Consider the following 21,114-nt stretch of genomic DNA (forward strand, 5'->3'; position numbering starts at 1 on the left):
TTTCTAAAATATTAATCAATATTTTAAAATTCTAAACAATTATGCATTGCAAAAGCCTTAAGTTAAAGTAACGACGTGTCAGAGTTTTCTTTCATTTACAGCCTGGCTGGGGGCGATTCAAATCCGAATCCAAATCTAGTTTACACATTATATATCACCGAAGTTGCTTCTGCAATATCACCGGTAAATATTCTAATACAGTGCTTGCGAGAAAATAGTTGAATTGGGCATGTCGTAGGACAGGGTAGGTGTTCCTACACTCGAGTTCGAAGCAACGTATATTGGCTATAATTTAATTACGTGAAGATTAATATAAAACGTAAAATTAATATCGATGTTTAAACAAAATAACCCCAGTTTATTCCCCATACCGCACAGAAAATAAATACATAAGTTAAAATTCGGATTCAAGTAAACATTTCCTGCACAAGTATAAAAAACTGTTGCGGTCTGTTGCATTAAAAATTTTCAGTTCGCAAACTGACGAAAAATGTCACACTGTCTTGAAGTAGAAGACTTTTTTCCGTGGGGCCGAATAAGTCTTTGGGACGACTTGTTACCTTGTTCGATGCTGAAGACACGTCCACTATAAACTCAGTGCCACGAGTCAAAATTTCAAGCCCAGTTCGCAAACGTGCGTAGGGAGCTACAATTAATTTTACAATTAATTACTACAACTATTTTTAAATGCAGCAAAAAGTAAACTTTGGTAAACATGCTGCCAGCTTAGCAAATATTAAAAAGGCAGTTCAATTAATGCTAACAAGTGACCAAAGGGGCTTAAATATTTATTGCAAAACATGTATAATTATGGGGTTACTAATAGTGAACAATTTAGGCAAGTTGCTAATCATAGACTTCACGATGAGTCAGTGATTTACACTTAGAAGCTTTGCAACATTCATGTCCATGTGCTTGTTCCCGATAATTTTCCTCGTAAAAAGAATTAATAATCTTGCTTGTAGGTATATCGACTGCACTGAAAAAAAAAAAAACAGTTCTGAACATACCAGTAAATATTTTATCAGTAGAGACATGTAAAATTCGCGGATTCATTTCGCGATAGGCTAGCATCAAAACAACAATACCTTCGTACCGCTTCTCCGATTGGCCCACATTTTATCCAGGGAACTGTGAGCCAATGGGAAACACTAAACCAAGAAAGTGCCGAATTACGGACAGTCTAGTTGAGATGTCTCACGCGTCAGTAGCCAATGAACAGGTGTCAATTCCGCGAGTATTTAAAGGACTGTGGTGTCTACCCTAGAGTCAATGAATCCGCGAATTTTGCAGGTCTCTATTTATCAGTATAGTCTTCACCAAATATGTTGTGATGACAGCAAAATAATAGTGTATACCAAATAAAACTAATTAATATTACAATAAATATTCTTAAAAATTATTTTGTTATCTTGACAACATATTTTTGGCCATTGGACCCTTACAAAACCGTATGCGGTATCAAAACTGGTGTCAGGGTATTATCTTTGAAAGATTTGTGCAATAGGAGTGCATGACTTGATGTAGGCTTTTGAACATACGCCATTGCTATGTTCATGTATGTCTGTGGAAGAAAACTACAAAAAACACAAATGACAAAAACACAATTTTCCAGCCCCTACTCAGTCGCACCTGTGTTTTCGTACCATGTGCGTCTCTGCCTGAGGACGGGAGCAGATAGCAGTTCCCGAAACGTCGCTTGTTTCTGTTTTAGAAAACTGTTGTGTTTGTTTCGTATTATCGTTTTGTCGTGTTTTTGTCTCGTTTTGACTGTTGTGCTGAATTTTTTGGGTTCGGTATTTTTGTGCTGTCATCATTTGTGGTTTTTTTTTTTTCGTTTTTGTTAGTCCATTTTTCTTTTTCTTTTCTTTGTTTGTTCACCATATTCCTGTTGTGGAGTATTGTGTGGTGTTTATATCCTGACAACAGCAATTTTTTGCTTAATTTGTGTTTTTTTCATTTGTGTTTTTTGTAGTTTTCTTCTACAGACATACATGAGCATAGCAATGGCGTATGTCCAAAAGCCTACATCAAGTGGTGTCAGGGTGTACTATGAAACTGTCAGGCTGCTGTTCAAGCTGTATTGTGTTTGCTCCAGAGAAGAGCAGGCCGACGAGTACGCCTCGCTGAAGAAGGAGCTGGAGCAGACGGCGAAGAACTGCCGGATCCTGTCCTTCAAGCTGCGCAAGGCCGAGAGGAAGTGCGACCAGATAGAAGCAGAGAAGCTGGAGGCCGAGAAGAAGTGTCGCGAGATGGCCGGCGGCATCGCGGGCGCAGAAAAAATCAAACAGCTGGAGGAAATGCTAGCCAAGGCAACAGAGGTGATCATCTAAGTACACATCGTAAGCAAGTAGTATATAGCTAATATAATAATTCCCCCTTAGGCTGGAGTCGTAGTGATGAACTTATGACCTCACGGCGGCCTTGATCTTGACCTTCAAAATTTGAGAAAAATTTTAAAAAATTGTCTAGAATTTCGTCAAAATGATTACATATTTCCAGTTTGTAGGAAAATATTTCCACCGAAAAATCCCCCGAAAAAATGTGAAAAATAAAATGTCACTTTTTCCAAAGAAAAATTCCCGTTTTGAGATAAAATTTCCGGCTGTATTCCCAAAAAATGTCTGAGGCTTGAAAATACAAAACGAAACTTTAATTCATTAAGATAGCAAAACCTCAAGCCTTCGAAGTCATGACCTTAGTAATTTTGATAATTTCGTGCCACTATTTTTGGTTATAACGTCACAGTCACCATATTGAATAATGACGTCACAGCCCCCATGTTGAAACACAAGAATAATTAACCAAAATATCTAATAGAATTTAACATTATAAAGAAATTATTTATAATTACAATTGTAATAAAAATCTTAATAAAAAAACGCACTTACCTCACGGGAACCTGAGTTGGAACCCGACGAAGTCATTCGATTAAAAATGACTACTGGTCACCATTTATTGATGTCTTCAAAAAGAACTTAGTCTCCTCCACTTGTTTCAAGGAATATATATTATTAAACCAGTATGACATGTTAGTGGCCATATTTAATCCGCCATCTTTTTTTGTCTGCATGATCGTACTGGCAAAATCTTGGTTTAAATTTTACCCACTAAAGTGTAGAAGTGTCAATCACCAGTTTAGCGTAGCATCTGCCATTTTGTCGGTTATTTTGGCCGCCATCTTGAACATCTGTAATTTTTAACCTAGAAATTTTGAAAAAAGAAAAAAACTCTAAATTATTTAAACATTGTCATATTAATATAATGATTGTCACAATCGTTTCGTATCCCTGTTTCCATCCTTGCTCGGAGCCACAAAAGGTTGATTGGGCTGCAAAACGTTTATTTATAGTTTATTTAAATAAAATTTATTCAATTTTATTTTACATATTAAAATTCCAGGTTTCATGAGAAAAAAATACAACAAAATTTACAGATTTTATTTATTACGTAAATTCTAATCTACTACATGATTACTTGTAAAAGTTAGCACTCTAATAAATATTTAGTTCTGCATTGTATTGAACTTATTAATTCTCTGGTCCCGACAGAGTTTCTCTATGTGCTGTGTTCAACGGATTGCTTAACTTCGTCGGATTTGTATATGGGTGTATTCTTTTCTTCACTTGCTCCTCGATCAGATATGGTGTACTATGTACGTATCCAAAAACAAAATATATTTTAAAGATCCATGCTTTGCTATTTCATCTGAAAGTTAAGTAATTATGTTCTGCGCTTGATATTGTCAAGACTTTTGACTCACTGAATGTATTTAGATAATAGTAGTCTTTCAACATTCCACGAAATGCAGATTTCGCCTAGTGCAGTCCATTATCATTTACCTGTAATGTACCGAGCACAACCTTAGCTTTTTATTCATGTACAGATCCCATTGAAAGTTGTTGTTGATTATCTGTTTGTGTACTTGTACGCATAGGAGTCTGCAACCTAAATCGAGGAGTCGAAATGTCCGCAGGTAGACCCACGGACTTCACCTTTACAGTTTTTCACATGTCGGATCAATTTATTAGTACGAGTTAACCAAAGAATTTTGAATATGAACATACGGGTGCAATGCATTTCTTATGGGTCTACTACTTTGTTGTGGTTTCATGTGACGGCTTGCAAGTCATAAGGATTCGGCCATGTTCGGGTGTGTCCGCCGCTCGTTGCTTGTGATCGGGAGGTCTTCGGCCATTTTAGATGACAATGGCTATGACCTCATTCAAATGATCAAGTTCATGATCTCATAGGTTTGTGTTATTGCCATTTTAAGGAATTTAATCCTCATTTAGGAATTTTTGAGCCTCTGATATTTTTTGGGAAATAAAACAGGAAATTTTCCCTCGAAACGGGAAGTTTTCTCTCGAAAAAGAAGTTTTTTTTTTTACTTTTAAGATTTTTGACAAAAATTATTGCGTAATAACTGGACATTTTAAGACATTCTAATGAAGTTTAGGTCAATTTCGGCAAATGTTTGGTAAATTTGGAAGTTCTAGATCAAAGGTCAAGGTCGGCGTAAATTTACAATTCAAAATGGCGGACATTGGCTCCACCTTCTCACTCCGACTCCAGCCGCAGGAGAAACTATTATATACTACTTTTGCAAAACGTTACTCTGTAGACCCTAGCGATTGGGCGCAGTCACACAACGGAGGCATCGTATTTGGGTGAACAACGGTTATAATTCATGCGCCGTTACCATTATTTACGTCTGCGTAGCCTTCCGAAATCCACCTGGGCCAGTTCTGGGCTGAGACCTTACAAAAAGCCATAGCTAGTGAAATCTCTGTGAACAAAACAAAGTCATTCGAAACAAAATCAACAAGCCATGTTATCAAAATATAATTGTTTAATGAGAATATTCACATTTACAGCCATGTTTTAACTAATTTGGTTACATCCAGACATTATTTTACACGATTGAGTCACACGGAACAATTTAAACATTTTGAGCTTTAAATTAACTTCTGTTTCAGTATTTTAAATTATATTTTACGGTTTAAATTGTTATAGAATACATCGATTTTTGAACGCTCTCTCTAACACCGCGTGACTATTTTAGTGTGTATAATTTTATGCATGAGACATACACGATTTTCCGTCATGAAGTTTCACTTGAACTGCAAATATTTTAGCCGTTGTTCATTTCCTAAACATCAATAACGCTAGATATGGGTTCAATTTCCAATAATAATAATAAAAATGCGAAGGACAGTTTATAGGCCTCATTATCAAGAGAAGCATATTTTGCAGGTTTATGTTCATTGATATGAAATACAAGAACGAAAAAAGTGAGCGATTCTTGCAGTACTCGCCAATGATGGGTAACATCTAACCTCTGTAATGAGCAAATTCATGTGTTTTCATGTTGAAAATAAACTCGGCCACGAAATTTAACCTAGAATTCTTTAAGATATGGCCGAGCATGATAAATATACGAAAATCATGCTTTCAACTATAGTTCTGGAACCGAATCACACGTAGCTATTTTCTGCACCCGCCAATAGAATTCGCTGCCTGAGCACTACGCTGACTATTGAATCATTTGATTAGCAGACCGAAAATTTAAACTATGTAATGAAACGGTTCCGATCAAAGCGAAAAACTTGAAGAAATGCTAAACCACTGCTATGGACCTGAACTTTGACAAAGGAATTTTATTAAAATACTGCCCATATTGTTAAAATTTATCAAACCGTTAATAATATAAAGTTTCCCTTTTTTCTTTGTGAGCTTTGTTTCGCACCATCCGCCTCACACAACCGCGCCGTGGTTGTTACACATTTTCGTTCCTTGACTTCCGTTGCATTCGTAAAATCACTCCCACGAAATGCCGTATACCGAAAGATAAGATGTTACATATCAAAAATTGACTCTATATTTCGACAGTTCTCTCTCAGGCATTTCAGAACCCAATTATATGACGGTTTTTGTTACCTTGTTAAAAAAATGAATTTAATATCTGTTTTAATTTTTTTACCATAGATTTGCTTCAAACCATTAAAACAAATAGTTGATTGAAATGTACATAATATGACACGTGCCATGTAGAAACAAGCAATAAGATTCAGCTTTAAATCCTTAAATATACAAATGGACGAAAAAAAGTTCAATATATATCGCAGAAGGAAACGGCAAACCCCAAAGAAACCCCAATGACAACTTGTGTGAATGTGAATATGTCATGGGTATGGCTCTAAGTTCAATTGTTTTCCCAGGAATCCATCAGTTTGCAGAAGGAACTTGACGAGGTAAACGAAAAGCTGAAGGGAGCGCAGAAACTATCCAACGCCACAGAAGAGGATTCTAAGAAAACAAAGAAACGGGCACCAATGCTTGGCCTCATCGCAAAAATCCCTTCTGGTGAGGTATGTATATTTTTACGCCAGGTTTTTTTTCATAGAGTAATCTCATTACAAAATTATTCTTTTTTTTTAATAATACTATCCAGAGAAAGAATTTAAAACTACTTAGAATTTTATTGTTGTAATGTTCTATGTAACAACATTCATGATGTTATTGAAAAAAAAATCTTTATATTTAATGCAGCATAGTTCTAAAAAAAGGGTTGAATCGAATCATAGTAATTGCAAGCTTAAAATTACTATAAATGTTTAATCATATACAGTTAAAATTTCGTTCAACAAACATATTTTGAAATCTAGTTTTATATGTATTGCAATGCCTATACACACACACATATATATCGCTCATTTTCCAAGAACACAGCATCTTCTGTTTGAGCTATTTAAAACTGTTTGATAACTGATTTCTGAAAACAAATTTTGAAAGTAAATTATGTTTTGATAACAAAAGAAATACTAATGTTATCATGAAAGACAATATTGTGAAAAACTGAAATATTTTATCAAGCAAATGAACGACTGTCGGGTATATGAGTGATAGCAATTTATATGTAGTGTCATGTTTGATTTCTAAAATATTTTTATTCAAATTTATTTCTGACCAGAATCCACTTGTGTGAAAAAAAATTGTAAGCTTGGGTGAAAAAGAGCTATTTATCATTAAAAAAAATCAGCGCAAGTTGTATGTCAGAAAAAATAAAAAGGTAAAATAAAAAATCTACTATATTAGATGGCATCAACCAAACTGAGTTCCAAAAACAATAAAATAATTTTAATGAAATTTGCCTGGCTAAGTATCTATGCAATTTAATTAAATTGGTCAGTCATATAACAGCAAATAATTATTTTTCTCTTCCCTTGGAGACAGAAGTCAGTCGAATATGTTCTTATTCCATTTACATTGCAATAAGTACTTTTGTATTGCAAAAACATAAAAAAAAATATGAAGTTTAATTCTAAGTCTCTTTCGAGTCGATTTCACTATTAACATTGATTATTCACTTAAAAAAATATCTAAATCAAATACCTACTATTTAATTGTTTGATATTAAGAGTAAATACAGAAAAAAACTTGAATTCAGTATTATATATATAAATGAAAAAAAGGTATTTGTGTACTTACGTCCTACTAACTTGGGGTGGTAAAAAACTAACTTTAATTTTGCATGCAAATAAGTAATAGTAATAAAATAATAAATGTAGGCCTACAGGAGTGATATAAACACGGTTCGTAAATTATGAATTCAACATAATTTAAAAAATTAAATAAATACTAGTTATTTAATATTAATATAAACATGTGTACAAAATTAATTATTTAAGTTCGAGAAGTAATCGAGATAAATTTTAGTTAGTAATTAAAATCAATAACTCTGCTGAATGTTATTTCTAACGTATTTATTTTAATTATTTACTAAATAATATTGTAATAATTTATAATTTATAATAAAAATAAATTATTCATACAGGAACATAACCTCACATATAAAAATAAAATTTAAAAAACTCAAAAACTTTAAAAACATAATTTATATCACTAATATTCGCAATAAATGTTTTTGATTATTCGGAACAGTATTCAGTATTAAGCTCTAAATTATAATATTTAGAAGCACATATATTAATTTTATTTGTATGTAGCCTTTTAAATTCTGTCCATTTTTGTCGCATGCAAGCATCGTAAAAATTCATTCTCATTATATTTTCATAATGCGTTTGAAGAAGTATAACTTCGAAAAGTACTTTTGGGCAAGTAAATCCTCACCCTCATACATTTTTCAAACATCAACCTACAGCTTACAACACAGCTTCCGAAATACATTTTATGGCTTGACACGCCACAGAACCTATCTGTGGGTACTTGTGAAGTATACGTCTATGGACTATAATGAACATAACTGTATCTGTAGTTACAAAAGTGAAATATTTATATATTTACTTCCAGTGTTGACAGATTTTAACTGATTAGTAAATATCAGACCGTAACAAACTACGAAAACCCGTAATGATGTTGCTAATAGCCTGCCATGGCAAACATGATAAATATCTCAAAATTGGAATGACAACGAAAATTTAAAAAAATTGCGAGGGCGAGTCCCTGTTGAAATATCTTTCTGTTGTCCAATGTGTTAATAAAACCAAACGTGTATGGTCTCCAAGTTAATACTACGACCAAGTGAGAGTAACTTAAGTGCGAGCTAGCAGATGAAAGAGTGGCAGAGGGCTCCAGACCAGGTAGTGGTGTGGCACCTACTACGACCAAGTGAGAGTAGCTTGAATGTTAGACAGCGGGTGGCAGTGTCGAAAGGCACCTGTCCGTGTAGCAGTATGTTCCACACTATGACCATGTGAGAAGAGCTTTGGTGCGAGCCAGCAGCTGGCAGAGTGGCGTAAGGGACCAGCCCAAGTAGCGGTGTGGCGCATACTTCGACCAAGTGAGAGTACGTGCAGTTAGAACCAGCAAATGCAACAGACATGTAGGGTGTGGTGCACACTATGACCAAGTGAGAATAACTTGGGAGCGAGCCCTTAGCTGGTGGAGTGGTGAAAGTTATCACTGCATGCAGCGGTGTGGCACATAACAAGACAAAATGAGAGTAGCTACAGTGAGAACAGGTAAATGGCAGAGTAGCGGAAGGAGCCAGCCCTTGTAGCGGTGCTATGTGTGGCAAAAAAGGCCAGCCCATTTAGCAGTATGGTGCAAACTATGACCATGTAAGAAAATCTTGGGCGCAAAGTGGCGGAAGGAGCCAGCCCGTGTAGCGGTGTGGTGCACACTCCGACTATGTAAGAATAGCTTGGGTTCGAGCGAATAGCTGGTGGAGTGGTGGAAGGGGTTGGACTCTGAAGCCATGTGGCACATACTGCGAACAAGTGAGAGTAGCTTGAGTGAGATCCAGCAGCTGACGGAGTGGAGGAAGGCGAAAGCCCGTGTAGCGATGTGGTGCACAGTCTATGTGAGAGTAGCTTGGGTTCGATCGGATAGCTGGCGGTGTGGTGGAGGGGGTTAGACTCTGCAGCCGTGTGGCACATACTACAAACAAGTGAGAGTAACTTGAGTGAGATCCAGCAGGTGACGGAGTGGCAGAAGGCGCCAGCCCGTGTAGCGGTGTGGTGCACAGTCTATGTGAGAGTAGCTTGGGCTCGAGCGGATAGCTGGGGGAGTTGTGTAGGAGGCTAGACTCTGTAGCCGTGTGGCACATACTACAAACAAGTGAGAGTAGCTTGAGTGAGATCCAGCAGGTGACGGAGTGGAGGAAGGCGAAAGCCCGTGTAGCGATGTGGTGCACAGTCTATGTGAGAGTAGCTTGGGTTCGAGCGGATAGCTGGCGGTGTGGTGGAGGGGGTTAGACTCTGCAGCCGTGTGGCACATACTACAAACAAGTGAGAGTAACTTGAGTGAGATCCAGCAGGTGACGGAGTGGCAGAAGGCGCCAGCCCGTGTAGCGGTGTGGTGCACAGTCTATGTGAGAGTAGCTTGGGCTCGAGCGGATAGCTGGGGGAGTTGTGGAGGAGGCTAGACTCTGTAGCCGTGTGGCACATACTACAAACAAGTGAGAGTAGCTTGAGTGAGATCCAGCAGGTGACGGAGTGGAGGAAGGCGAAAGCCCGTGTAGCGGTGTGGTGCACAGTCTATGTGAGAGTAGCTTGGGCTCGAGCGGATAGCTGGGGGAGTTGTGGAGGAGGCTAGACTCTGCAGCCGTGTGGCACATACTGCGACCAAGCGGGAGTAGCTTGAGTGAGAGCCTGCAGCTGCCCGTGTACTGTGTCCTTGTGAGAATGGCTTGGGTGTGAGTCGGCAGGTGGCTGATGGGAAGCCTACAACTCATGTAGTTTCGGTTCCCTACCACGTTCGTGCAACTTCGAATTTCTCTCAAAAATTGAAATTAAAAAAAATCAAATGGTTAGGTTAGGTTAGGTCAGTCACAACATGCTTGTTTTCATTGTAAACATCTGATTTAGCGGCTGAAGTGGCGTCGATACCAAAACGCAAAACTTCGGAAAACTTCGGAAATTCTTGCAGGGAACCGAAACCACGTGAGTTGTAGGCTTCCCGTGGGGGATGGCGGAGGATGCCGGACTGAGGCTGTGTTCCAAATAGGTAAACATGCGTGCTCACGCACACGCTCTCGGAAGTGACGTCACGAGAGTGTTGTTCCATGTAGTCGAGTGCGAGCACGAGAACGAGTGCGCATATCGAGTGCGTTTGAATGCATGCTCGTTGCGTACTCTCGTAACCATTGTTTGTTTACTTTTACGTCTGGACTAATGATATAAAACAATGGCAAATGAACAATGCACGTTTAATTGTAAGTACCTGCTCGTAATTAAACAACATGCGATGTCTTCATGTGATCTCTAAGACGCGGAACAAATATGCAACAAAGATTAACAAGTATGATACCGGCAATAGTACGGAAATTGACCCGGAAGGTACAGGTTAGGATAGTTAATTTTAACACGACGAAACATAAACATATGCATACATGCATTTAGGTGATGGATAAACCAACGTACATGTCTCAATGAAGCGGTTAGCATTGTACATTGTTGTAGGAAACCTCATACACATGGGTGTGTTTACTTTGGGGTATTGTTGTGTTCCAAATGGCGAGCACGCATGGTGCATGCACTTTGCACGCAAGGAATTGTGGGTGCGAGTATGAGCACGAGTGCGAGTGCGGATTATTTGGAACACAGCCTGAGTGTCGGCGCGGCGGCGGTGTTCGCAGAAGGTGTCGCGGGACTCGTTGACGAGGGGCGGGTCCCAGGAGGACCCCGCGCAGCTGCTGAGGGACCTGCAGGACAGCATGGAGCGAGAGGCCGACCTGAGGGAGCAACTGCGCTACGCCGAGGAGGAGGTAGCATCCTGCCCCGAACTCGCTGCGTTCACAAATTGCTCTAGCTGTCCACAGTGACTCGCCACCAGGAGTGCTGGTGGTACAGACCGTTAAAGAGGGAGTGAAAGGGGTAGACAAACAAGCCACACAGGAGAGGAAGAGACACATGACAGGTGGTCTATTTAAAGTAAAATAAACGTTCAATTAAATTTTAAAAAAATTAATAAATAAAACTCTGTATTCAATATTAATACAAACAAGTTTATAAATTAATTATTTAATTAAGTAAAGTATTTGAGATAAGTTTTAATTAATAATGAAAATCAATAAATATGTTGAATGTTTATTCTAGTTTATAAATTTTAATTATTGTTATTAACAACGATACTGAATACACATCACACTCATATTATCTTTGAAAGATTTGTGCAATTGGGAGTGCATGACTTGATGTAAGCTTTCGGACATACGCCATTGCTTAGCACATGTATGTCTGTAGAAGAAAACTACAAAAAAAACACAAATGACAAAAAACACAAATTAAACAAAAAAATTGCTGTTGTCAGGATTTAACGCCACACAATATGTCCAAAAGCTTACATCAAGTCATATCACACTCAATTAAAGATTTTTTTTCCGATAAATATGTCGCACCGATATCGATATGACTCCCCATACGCAGATAACTGTGTGCCACTGAGTGAATGGCCTCGGCTTGAAGCCTGCTCCGAGACATTTAGCTCGTTGTGTAATACTTTCACGAAACACAGGCACGCTTGCATACCTTCTAAGCTTTATCATCGTGTCTTTAACTAATTATGTTGCGATTAACCCGTAGCCATTTTTTAAAGGAAATTTTTTACATGTGGGAACCAGTCCATTAAGATAACTTATTGTATTGTAAATTTAAACTTATCAAAACAAAAAAAATAATACTACTGAATATGTTAAAGTATAATTTTATTGCGGTAATAAAATGTATTTTACTTTATTTTGACACCCGATCGAAGATACATTTTTTTTATGTTTTAAGCAAAATAAAACCATAAAATTTTTTGATTTTGAAATTTTGATCTGAAGTCAAATTAGGGTTCTTTTTGGTTAGGTCTGCAAACAATAAAACATTTATTTGACTTTGACAGCTAGTTATGCATAAAAAATACATTCGGCATCTTTAATTCATGGCAATTATATGACATAAAAATTTCACAAGTAGAACAATAATTTCCGCGAATATGAAATAACTGGCTGAAAGGAACCAAAAACCATCGAAGTTTTTCCTTGCCCAGGCGTTTAAATGGCCTCCAGAATTTCATGAACTAAAGGTTTTATTTAAAAAAAACAATAAATACTTTTATTACTAAAACACTTTTACAGATATTATTTAGAATTAGTTAGTTTAAGGCAACTAAGTCACCCGTTAAAAATTATCAATATGACAAACACTTTAATATAATGTACACGATATATTTATTAAAAATTAATTTCTTTAAATGTTGTGTAAATAAAAATTATTTCTGATAAAAATAACAAAATATTTGACACAAAAATTGTTTATAATGAAGAACCTCTTGAAAAAACTACATTGTGTGAGAATTGTCTGTGGTCATTAAATAATCCTTAATCATAAATAACGATGTATCCAAGTAATCAAAATAAGATTTTCAGCCATAAATTAAATATTTACTTACTTTGCGAAATTAATAAATCAAGGTATGAAAGTTAAAGAATGATTAAAAACCCACAAATTTAATAATCTTTTCGTTAACTCCTAACGCCATCTTTTGGTGAAAAATACAAATACACATATACAATACACATATAAAAAATTGGAAGTGTTGCTGTGTGTAAAACAGCAAGTGCTGCTACCTGCAGTGTGCCGGCCTCAGACCCCTGGAGGGCGACTTCCCGTCGCACGCTGGCATTCTTCAGGCAGGCGCTATCTCACAGCGGTACGCGATCATTAAGTCTGTGATGAGTGTAACTATATATAGGATACTAGCTGCCCGACCCGGCTTCGCACGGCTATACTAATGGAAAATAAATTATGCCACATCTCCCATTTACAGTAATGGTAAATAAAAAAAATTCAGTGAAAATTTATAACAATGCTGTATAATGTACCGGAGAGAAAATGAATAGCACCGATGGTTTCCCGACTCGTGCACGCAACGTACAACTGATGTACCCGTACTTCGCTACGGCAGTCTTAAGGCAGATCACTCTTGCGCCGCTCATTATACATGCCCTTCCTTGTGGGTACGCCACTGCCGCGCGATGCCCGTTGCCATGGAGACGCAGAAGGCATGAACAATGCAAAATCCTGTTCTCATGCAGTCAAAGTACCCACTGTTGCCTGGTTTTAACCACCCATGGGATCTAATTTTCGGAAAATGTCATCCTCGGTAACATAAGGAACATTACTGTGAAGTTTCAAGTCTTTAAAATATATATATAGTTGAAAAAAAGGGCAATAAAAAACAAATTAAACACAGAGAGAGGAAAAAACAATAGTTTAGGTTTTCGATTTAAAGTGATAAAAAGTATTTAAATACTAATTGAACTCTTATGAGGGTACTGATTGCTTCGTTGTTAGTATCACATGGGTGTTTTTTACTTGTATGGGAAAATTAAGAATGATAAGGCATCTAGTGCGTGGCAACAATGTTAATAGGCAATAGGAAATAAACTTCTAGTGCCTGCGGCATTGTCAACACACACTTCGTACGTGTACTGCATGTTGTATCTAACCCCCTCCAACGCATTTGATTCTAAATTGGACTTTTAGTAAGGATCCCTAATGTTATTGATAATTTAATATAGTCTATAGCCTTCCTCGATAAATGTACTATCCAACACTAAAAGAATTTTTCAAATCGGACCAGTGGTTCCTGAGATTAGCGCGTTCAAACAAACAAACTCTTCAGCTTTATAATATTAGTATAGATTTTACCTATGTGTAAAGACTACAAGTCTAAAGTGTCTCAATGGAATGGATAGAGCTTAAAGTCTGTAAGGTACCAACAACCCTCTTCAAAGGAAAATAATTTTGTTATGTACAAATTATTTTTGTTAAGATTATGAAATTTCCCTGTCTGTAACGCGATCTCGGCAACTTGGTGGCTCATCTGCTACCAGGGGGAGGGGAACTCAGTGGAGGGTCGTGATTGGCCGGCAGACAGGGAGAGGGGGTGAGCCTTCGGAGGTCCAGGCTCCCAGATGGCTGGAGAAACACCACTTTTCCTTCGGATAGTTGAGCCCCTAACACACGATGGCAGTTTCCTTGCAAGGTCTTCCTTGGCAGCATGTATGTGTGGCTGTGTGGAAGAATAAGCAGATGGCTGGGCGTTGTCATGGAATTTTTTGTAATCGGTCGTGTTCGAATTTCTTTGGAAGGTTTCGTAGAATGTGGAAATTTCATCCAATCAGAATGAAGCGGTAGTGTGTCCGTTTGTGTTAAAAATTGTAATTTATTTTGGAGGGATTGAATTTTTCTTGATTATAGATTAAAGATCTGTTAAAATGCGGTCTGTTGGAGCAGTTACAGCATTATGCGACAAATATGAGGAACATTCATGTTTATACAAATATACATAATTGGATGTTGGTATGTATAACGTTTATAAATTGTTGGCAAGTTTGATTTTAATTTTGACAATTGTATTGTTTGTGAAACTAGTGGTATATTTATCCAGCTACAAATTTACACCCATGCCTTTCTCGAGACTCGAACCCAGAATCCCTCGCACTATATGTCAGTGTGCGTCCTACTATCTATGGAGGACTGTTCCATTCAACCACCGAGATTCTTTTTGAAATTTCGGTTTTTATTTGAAATTTTTTTAAAGACATTTCACGATTGCTTGAAAATTTTAGTTCGTAAGGTGGGTGCAGTGGACTTACGGGTGGAGAAATTCGAGCTAATGTCGCCCATATCGCCTCTGCTTGGCCAGACTTCCCATGTCCAGCCAGCAGCCACATCACGGCGACACATCGTCCAAGATTACAGAGGTCTTAGAACAACTTGATTTTGATTTCAGATCGCGAAATGCTAATTAATTATGTGTTAATCTGGTTACTTAAGCTGACCAATGTATACCAAATGAAAATAAATTACGTACATTTAACTATTTACAAAATCTTGCGCAGTTGTGGAATAAAATACTAATGGCTTATTAAATTGATTCGGCTTACAATAAACTGCCTATAAAAATTAGAATTTTTTGCTGAAAAGAAAACCAAAGCGAAATATAAAGTTATTTGTCATGAATAAATGGGTTTCATTGCGTAGATGTAGTACGGAAAAATGGCGTTCATTAGCATGTACAAGTTAGAGTAGTGGTTTAGGCCACTTGAACACTCGCAGGAAAAAATAAAAATCAATTTGATAATGTCCTGGATCTTTTCATGTGTGCCAAATTCTTAAGAATTCGTTTAACATTTCTAAGCGTTCTTCTTAATGCCCATGAATTTTTCAGAAACTATTGGAAATTTATTCATGTATAATTTATTTCTAAGAACAACCTTAAAAGAATAATTCAGGGCAAAAATTACATAAAATATAATTTGTTAAAACACTAATAATAAAAAGCCTTCAAAAAGTTCCCAAAATCTCAAATGCATGTTCATGTGTTTTACGAAAATTCAGAAAATTATGATTAGGATGTGGTTTCGCGAGTCAGAAATTATTTAATATTAATTAATACAATGGTTTAGTTCTGACTAATACTGTAACTTAAAATCACTCCTTCCGGGGCTATAACCATCAAACCCACCTCCCCCAAAAATTTATTTATTTATTCCTTCGGAAATAGGAAGTTAGTGACCTTATTCCCTCGAAGTTATTGCTGTTCTTACAAGCGAAACGTTTTCATGATTATTCGGTCAGCGGTGTTCATGGCAAACCCACTGTGGTTTTCTAAAAGAGGGGAGGGGGAAAATAGATAATTTCCTTATCACTAGCAAACAGGGTGGCGATAATGTAGGTGACGCACTTCCCCTGAGACCAGACAAAACTAAGAAGGTCCAGTTCCTGCACAAATTATTAATTTTTAAAAAATAATATGAAAATGTAGTTATTGCATTTCAAATTATGTAAATGTAAATTTGCTAAATGCTTCCTGACGCCTGATTACTTGGAGTGGGTGAAAACATACTTTTTTGGTTCACGCAGAATCAGCGTCAACCTAAGGAGGACGAAGGTACACCTGGCCGATTGCCAGTTCATTTGCCTGACCGTTTTCAAGCCCAGCTCTATGGCGTCTGGAGCCACGAGTGTTGGGTCTAAAGACTGGAAGAGGATTTCGTACCTTCCAATCATGACTTGAAACCCAATCATCTTCCCAAAGCGTGTCATAGATTTGAATATATGGGTGTCACCTGTGCCGGGCAGAGGTCTACCCAACTTTTCCGGATGCAATCTGTACACATTAGAGCAAAATTATAATTGGGACTGATGTAGATATTTTAAAAGTACAAATGTTTGTAAAGGTACAAAAAAAATCTAATTTTTGTTAACCTTTGTCTTCTGTAAAATTGAAACAAATGTAACAGCAGTATTATAATTTTTTTTGTATTAGTACAGAAATTCTGTAAGAGCTCATACAATGGTCAATGGGCACGGGAAGTTTCACTCACTGCCAATTGTTGGCACTTAATGGTAAATATGATCCATACAGTTGTATTGTAATTTGTTTGAATACTCGCCAGCCAAACCCAGCGTGAAACTTTAAGTTTGATCCCTGAACTTTGTATGTGTATTATAAGTGAATTAATTTAAATAAAATTATTAATTATAATAACAATTTAAATATTTGTACACAAATTAAAAACACTTTCTTAAGTCTATTATTAACTCTCCCCACTGGAACTCGATTCGACAGTAGCTCTCTCTACTGTTCGTCTTGTACCACGCACCGCGTCCCTGGATCATGTAATTTAAATACCTCTAATGTTTATGTACAGAGAAAAATAAATTATTGTGGCATATATTCCCAAGGCAAACTGTGAAACCGCTCTTCCAGTAAACATGAGGGAAATATGTGATTGAAACCGACAAGAGGTTGCTCTCCCGTCTCTTTCTCCCGGCAGTAATCAATTGTAAACCGTATCTTGTAACATTACAAAACATTATCTGCATAACCTTCGAACTATCAGTTGGACTAGACAGTAAAATATCGCATAACACGTTACATTGTTCCAATTTCCGAGTGGAAACAGGTTACTGGAACCATACAAACATCTTTGTAGACTTTCAGAATTTTCTGTGTATTTTTCTGACTATCATCCTGTATAATTTACAGAAATTTACTTATATTTATAAAAAAAATATTTTGACATTTGGCTATCAAATAAAAAGGTTTTCGTAACGTTACAGCAATCTTTTTTAATGTGTAACGAGTCGTATTGCTGTCCCTACGATGATCTACAGAGGCTACCTCGAGCAAGAGGACTGATGGGGAAACAACAATAAGTAATATAAAAAAGGAGGTCCTGGGACAGGGTTCCAGGGTGTGAAGCTTGTCCACCAAATTATATTGTAACATCATGGCGGCCATTTTGGATTTTGACACCATAGCGGACATCTTGGATGAACTTGACGTTTGCCCCAGCTCCATCTTGAATGACATAATGCCCGCCACCTTATTTCTAGAACATTCCGCCATTTTTAATTCCACCATTTTGAATAATGTTGTCACATCCGCCATTTTGGTTTATAGAACTTTCTGATATTTTGTATTGTGATGTTACATCCACCAATACATTTTCTAGAATTTTCCATTTTTAATTATATTGTCATGACCACTATATTAAAAATCTGTAAAGATTATCCAAAAATTAAAAAAACTAAGAATTTATAAATAATATTTCAATACAATTTTTTAATAAAACTAAATACAAAGAGCACTTGCATCATGGAGCTTGGAGTTCTCATTTCGAGCCCGGTGAGCTCATCAATTAAACATGGCGACAGGTCCTTCTTCAATGGAGGCTACCAGCAGACTGACCTTCCATATATTACATCAAATGATATGACTTCATGGAGGCCATCTTGGATCTGGCATTTGGTTTTCGTCTGCTAGAGTGTCCTGTCATCCTATTAGTTTATATTTTAACCAATAGAGTGCAGTAAAATAAATTACCAGACAGTCATAGCATATTGCATATTTTCACTATCTTGGCCGCCATCTTTAAAAAAATATGTTACATTACCTTAGAATTTTGGGAAAAATACTCAAAGTCAAGAAAAAGTTCACATTTTAATATAATAATTGATACGATCGATTACAGTGCTTGGATTTAACCTTTGTCGGTGAAAAAATTTGATTTTAGGTTTAAAATATTTATTCGAATAAATATTACCTCAACTTACAATTAACTATAAAAGTGACAGCTTCAATAAATAAAACAACATATTATCACAAACCAAATAGTTTTTATTTAATTTATTTTATATTACAAGTAAAAAAACAAATAACAAAAGTTAAGCTTTTCTCGAATTATTCAGTACTAATGTTTCAGCACAGAATATACAATTTGATCCCAATGATGCTACTATTCTCCAAGTGTTATGGTTTGTCCTGAAAAGAAAAGAAAATATGTCGTTGTTGGCACCCCCTGTGTCACACCACCACAAGTCAGACACCCGTCTGGGAACAGCCTTAAACACTCCACGTAAATTCTTAATCTTTTTCAAATTATTATTTTGCAGCTGCTCCAATAAACGAGTGCCCCAAAATTCTTAAGTAAATTATTCAAAGACCTTTTGGAAAAGGAAGAGAACAGAGTAATAGTATTTAAAACGAAAAACACGTAATTACTTGAAATGCCAAAAACTTTAATAGGACTACTTGCGCATGAACATGGCAGGCAATTTAATTGAAGACAAAATCTCAAAAAGATTACAATAATACCTATAACCTTTTGCCCTATAGAGCTACAGAGGCTTTTAATAGAGCCACGTTTTAGTATATACCAATAAATACATACTGTAATAAACCCATAAATAAAATCAGACATTGATGAAAAGCTGCTCCAAAAATGTATATATATCTGTATATAAATAATGAATTACAATTCTTTTTAAATAAAAGTTAATAAAATAAATGTCACTCTAAAATGTCTTAATAACACCCGGGTGATTTTTAATTTTCGACGCTTCGCTTCGCATGATACAAGGTTCGTTAAAATTGGTATCACGATGGAACATACGCTCGAAGTTGTGGGCAGGGTCTTTTTGCAGAAGTTATTTTTGAATTATTCACTCTTATTTTGGCAAAGTCCAAATCAACGCCCGGGATTACAGGGGCAAAAGTTCAGGGCCGGAATCACTTACTTGGACGAACGATGTACGTTGAATCACACCCCGGACCTCCTGGCTCGGAGTTTAGCGGGCTGTAATTTAGCAGAGGTGCTAAATGCTTCATATTAACTCTGCAATCAACGGAAAATGTAGCGTGAACTCTTCTTCTTCTTGGCGGCACCCGTGACGACGTAAGTATTCCCCAATGATCAATACACGTCAGCTGATTTTATTGAAAAAGTATTCGCGAGCTTGCCCAGGCCCAATACCACGAGCCATCGCGCCCGTTACGCTCGAAGCGCACACACGCCACACGGCGATCAGCTGACGACACTCCACCTACAGCTCATTCTGTCTTTTTCTCTCCCCTTGACGTATTTCCCCCACCACCTTATAGCCTTGGAACAGTCCATTTGCATGCTCACAGCGGGGGAGCGTCGCACACAGTATTTTGATTGAAAGTCCAAAGCGTTATTATTAAATATTAAGAAACTAAACCATTAACGTAAAAAATAACATAATATAAAAACATATTTAAAAATAAGATTTACAAAACTTATAACAAACCAAAAAAAGAAAGGGGCAAATATTAAAACTAAAATTACATAACAGCCATAATAATTAAAATAAATCTAAAATCAAGTGGCCATGCCGCCTATGGCCACAAATACCTGCAATTTGTTTCGTACTTAGACAAGCAATTTTATTTACGATTGAGTTTAATATTTTGTTTCTCAAAATGTGTTGGATTATTTCAGAACTTGCCACTTCCATGGTAAAGTGTTAAATTTAAGTAATATTTATTAGAATACATTTTTTAAACAAAAATTATTTTTTTGCATTGACTAAGGTTCGAACCAAGCACTGATATCGATAACTATTTTTACCAGATGGTGGCCAAGATTGCCTACAAGTTGGTGGATACATGTCTGTCTGGTAAAAATTTTACTGCACTCTTGTGGGTAAAAAATAAACTAATATGATGACAGAAAACTTTATCTGACAAAAACCAAATAGCTGATCCAATATGGCCACAATGTCACCACATGGGTTTGCATAATATAAGTGGGATAATATATGCATAGGTTATAGTGGGAGGTCATTCTGCTGGTAGCCTCCGTGGAGGAAGAATCTGTCGCCAGTTTTAATTCAATGTCCTCACCAGTTTCGACCCGTGGACTCCAGACTTTATGAAGTAAGTTTTTTTTGTATTAAAATTTTATTTAAATTAATTTAAAATATTAATTATAAATTATATTTTAATAATTTTGTTGATAAACATTATGCAGTTGGAAGCTGCTACCCAAGGGTGTTCGCATTGCAGGCGGAAGCGCTGCGGAAGAAGTCGTCGCGACTCGAAGACGACAACGAGTCTCTTGCGCTCCAGTTGAAGAAAATGGCCGCCAAGTCCAGGAGTAAGATTAATTTCTTTCATCATACGAATAACATTATTACCCTGTTGTTACTTTTTCGACTGCAAGAATGATTCAGTGAGAGCCATTGCTCTAGACTTAGACATTATATGTAGTTTCATTTAAGATTGTAGAAAATTACATAACCTCTCTCTCTTAAAATATTTTAATTATAAAATTTATGAAATCAA

At 36.7% G+C, this 21,114-nt stretch overlaps 1 protein-coding gene across 1 annotated transcript in view; it reads left to right on the forward strand.

Moving 5' to 3' along the window:
* The window catches only part of LOC134528937 (trichohyalin), a 194,584-nt gene that overhangs the window by 67,744 nt on the left and 105,726 nt on the right, over positions 1-21,114 (forward strand). Inside the window, exons 10-13 of the mRNA XM_063362606.1 lie at positions 2,099-2,321; positions 6,222-6,371; positions 11,102-11,230; positions 20,836-20,926. Coding sequence (XP_063218676.1) covers positions 2,099-2,321; positions 6,222-6,371; positions 11,102-11,230; positions 20,836-20,926 — 593 coding nt within the window. The remainder of the gene's footprint in view (positions 1-2,098; positions 2,322-6,221; positions 6,372-11,101; positions 11,231-20,835; positions 20,927-21,114) is intronic.

This window comes from Bacillus rossius, chromosome 2 (assembly GCF_032445375.1).
Source record: "Bacillus rossius redtenbacheri isolate Brsri chromosome 2, Brsri_v3, whole genome shotgun sequence".
NCBI lineage: Eukaryota > Metazoa > Arthropoda > Insecta > Phasmatodea > Bacillidae > Bacillus > Bacillus rossius.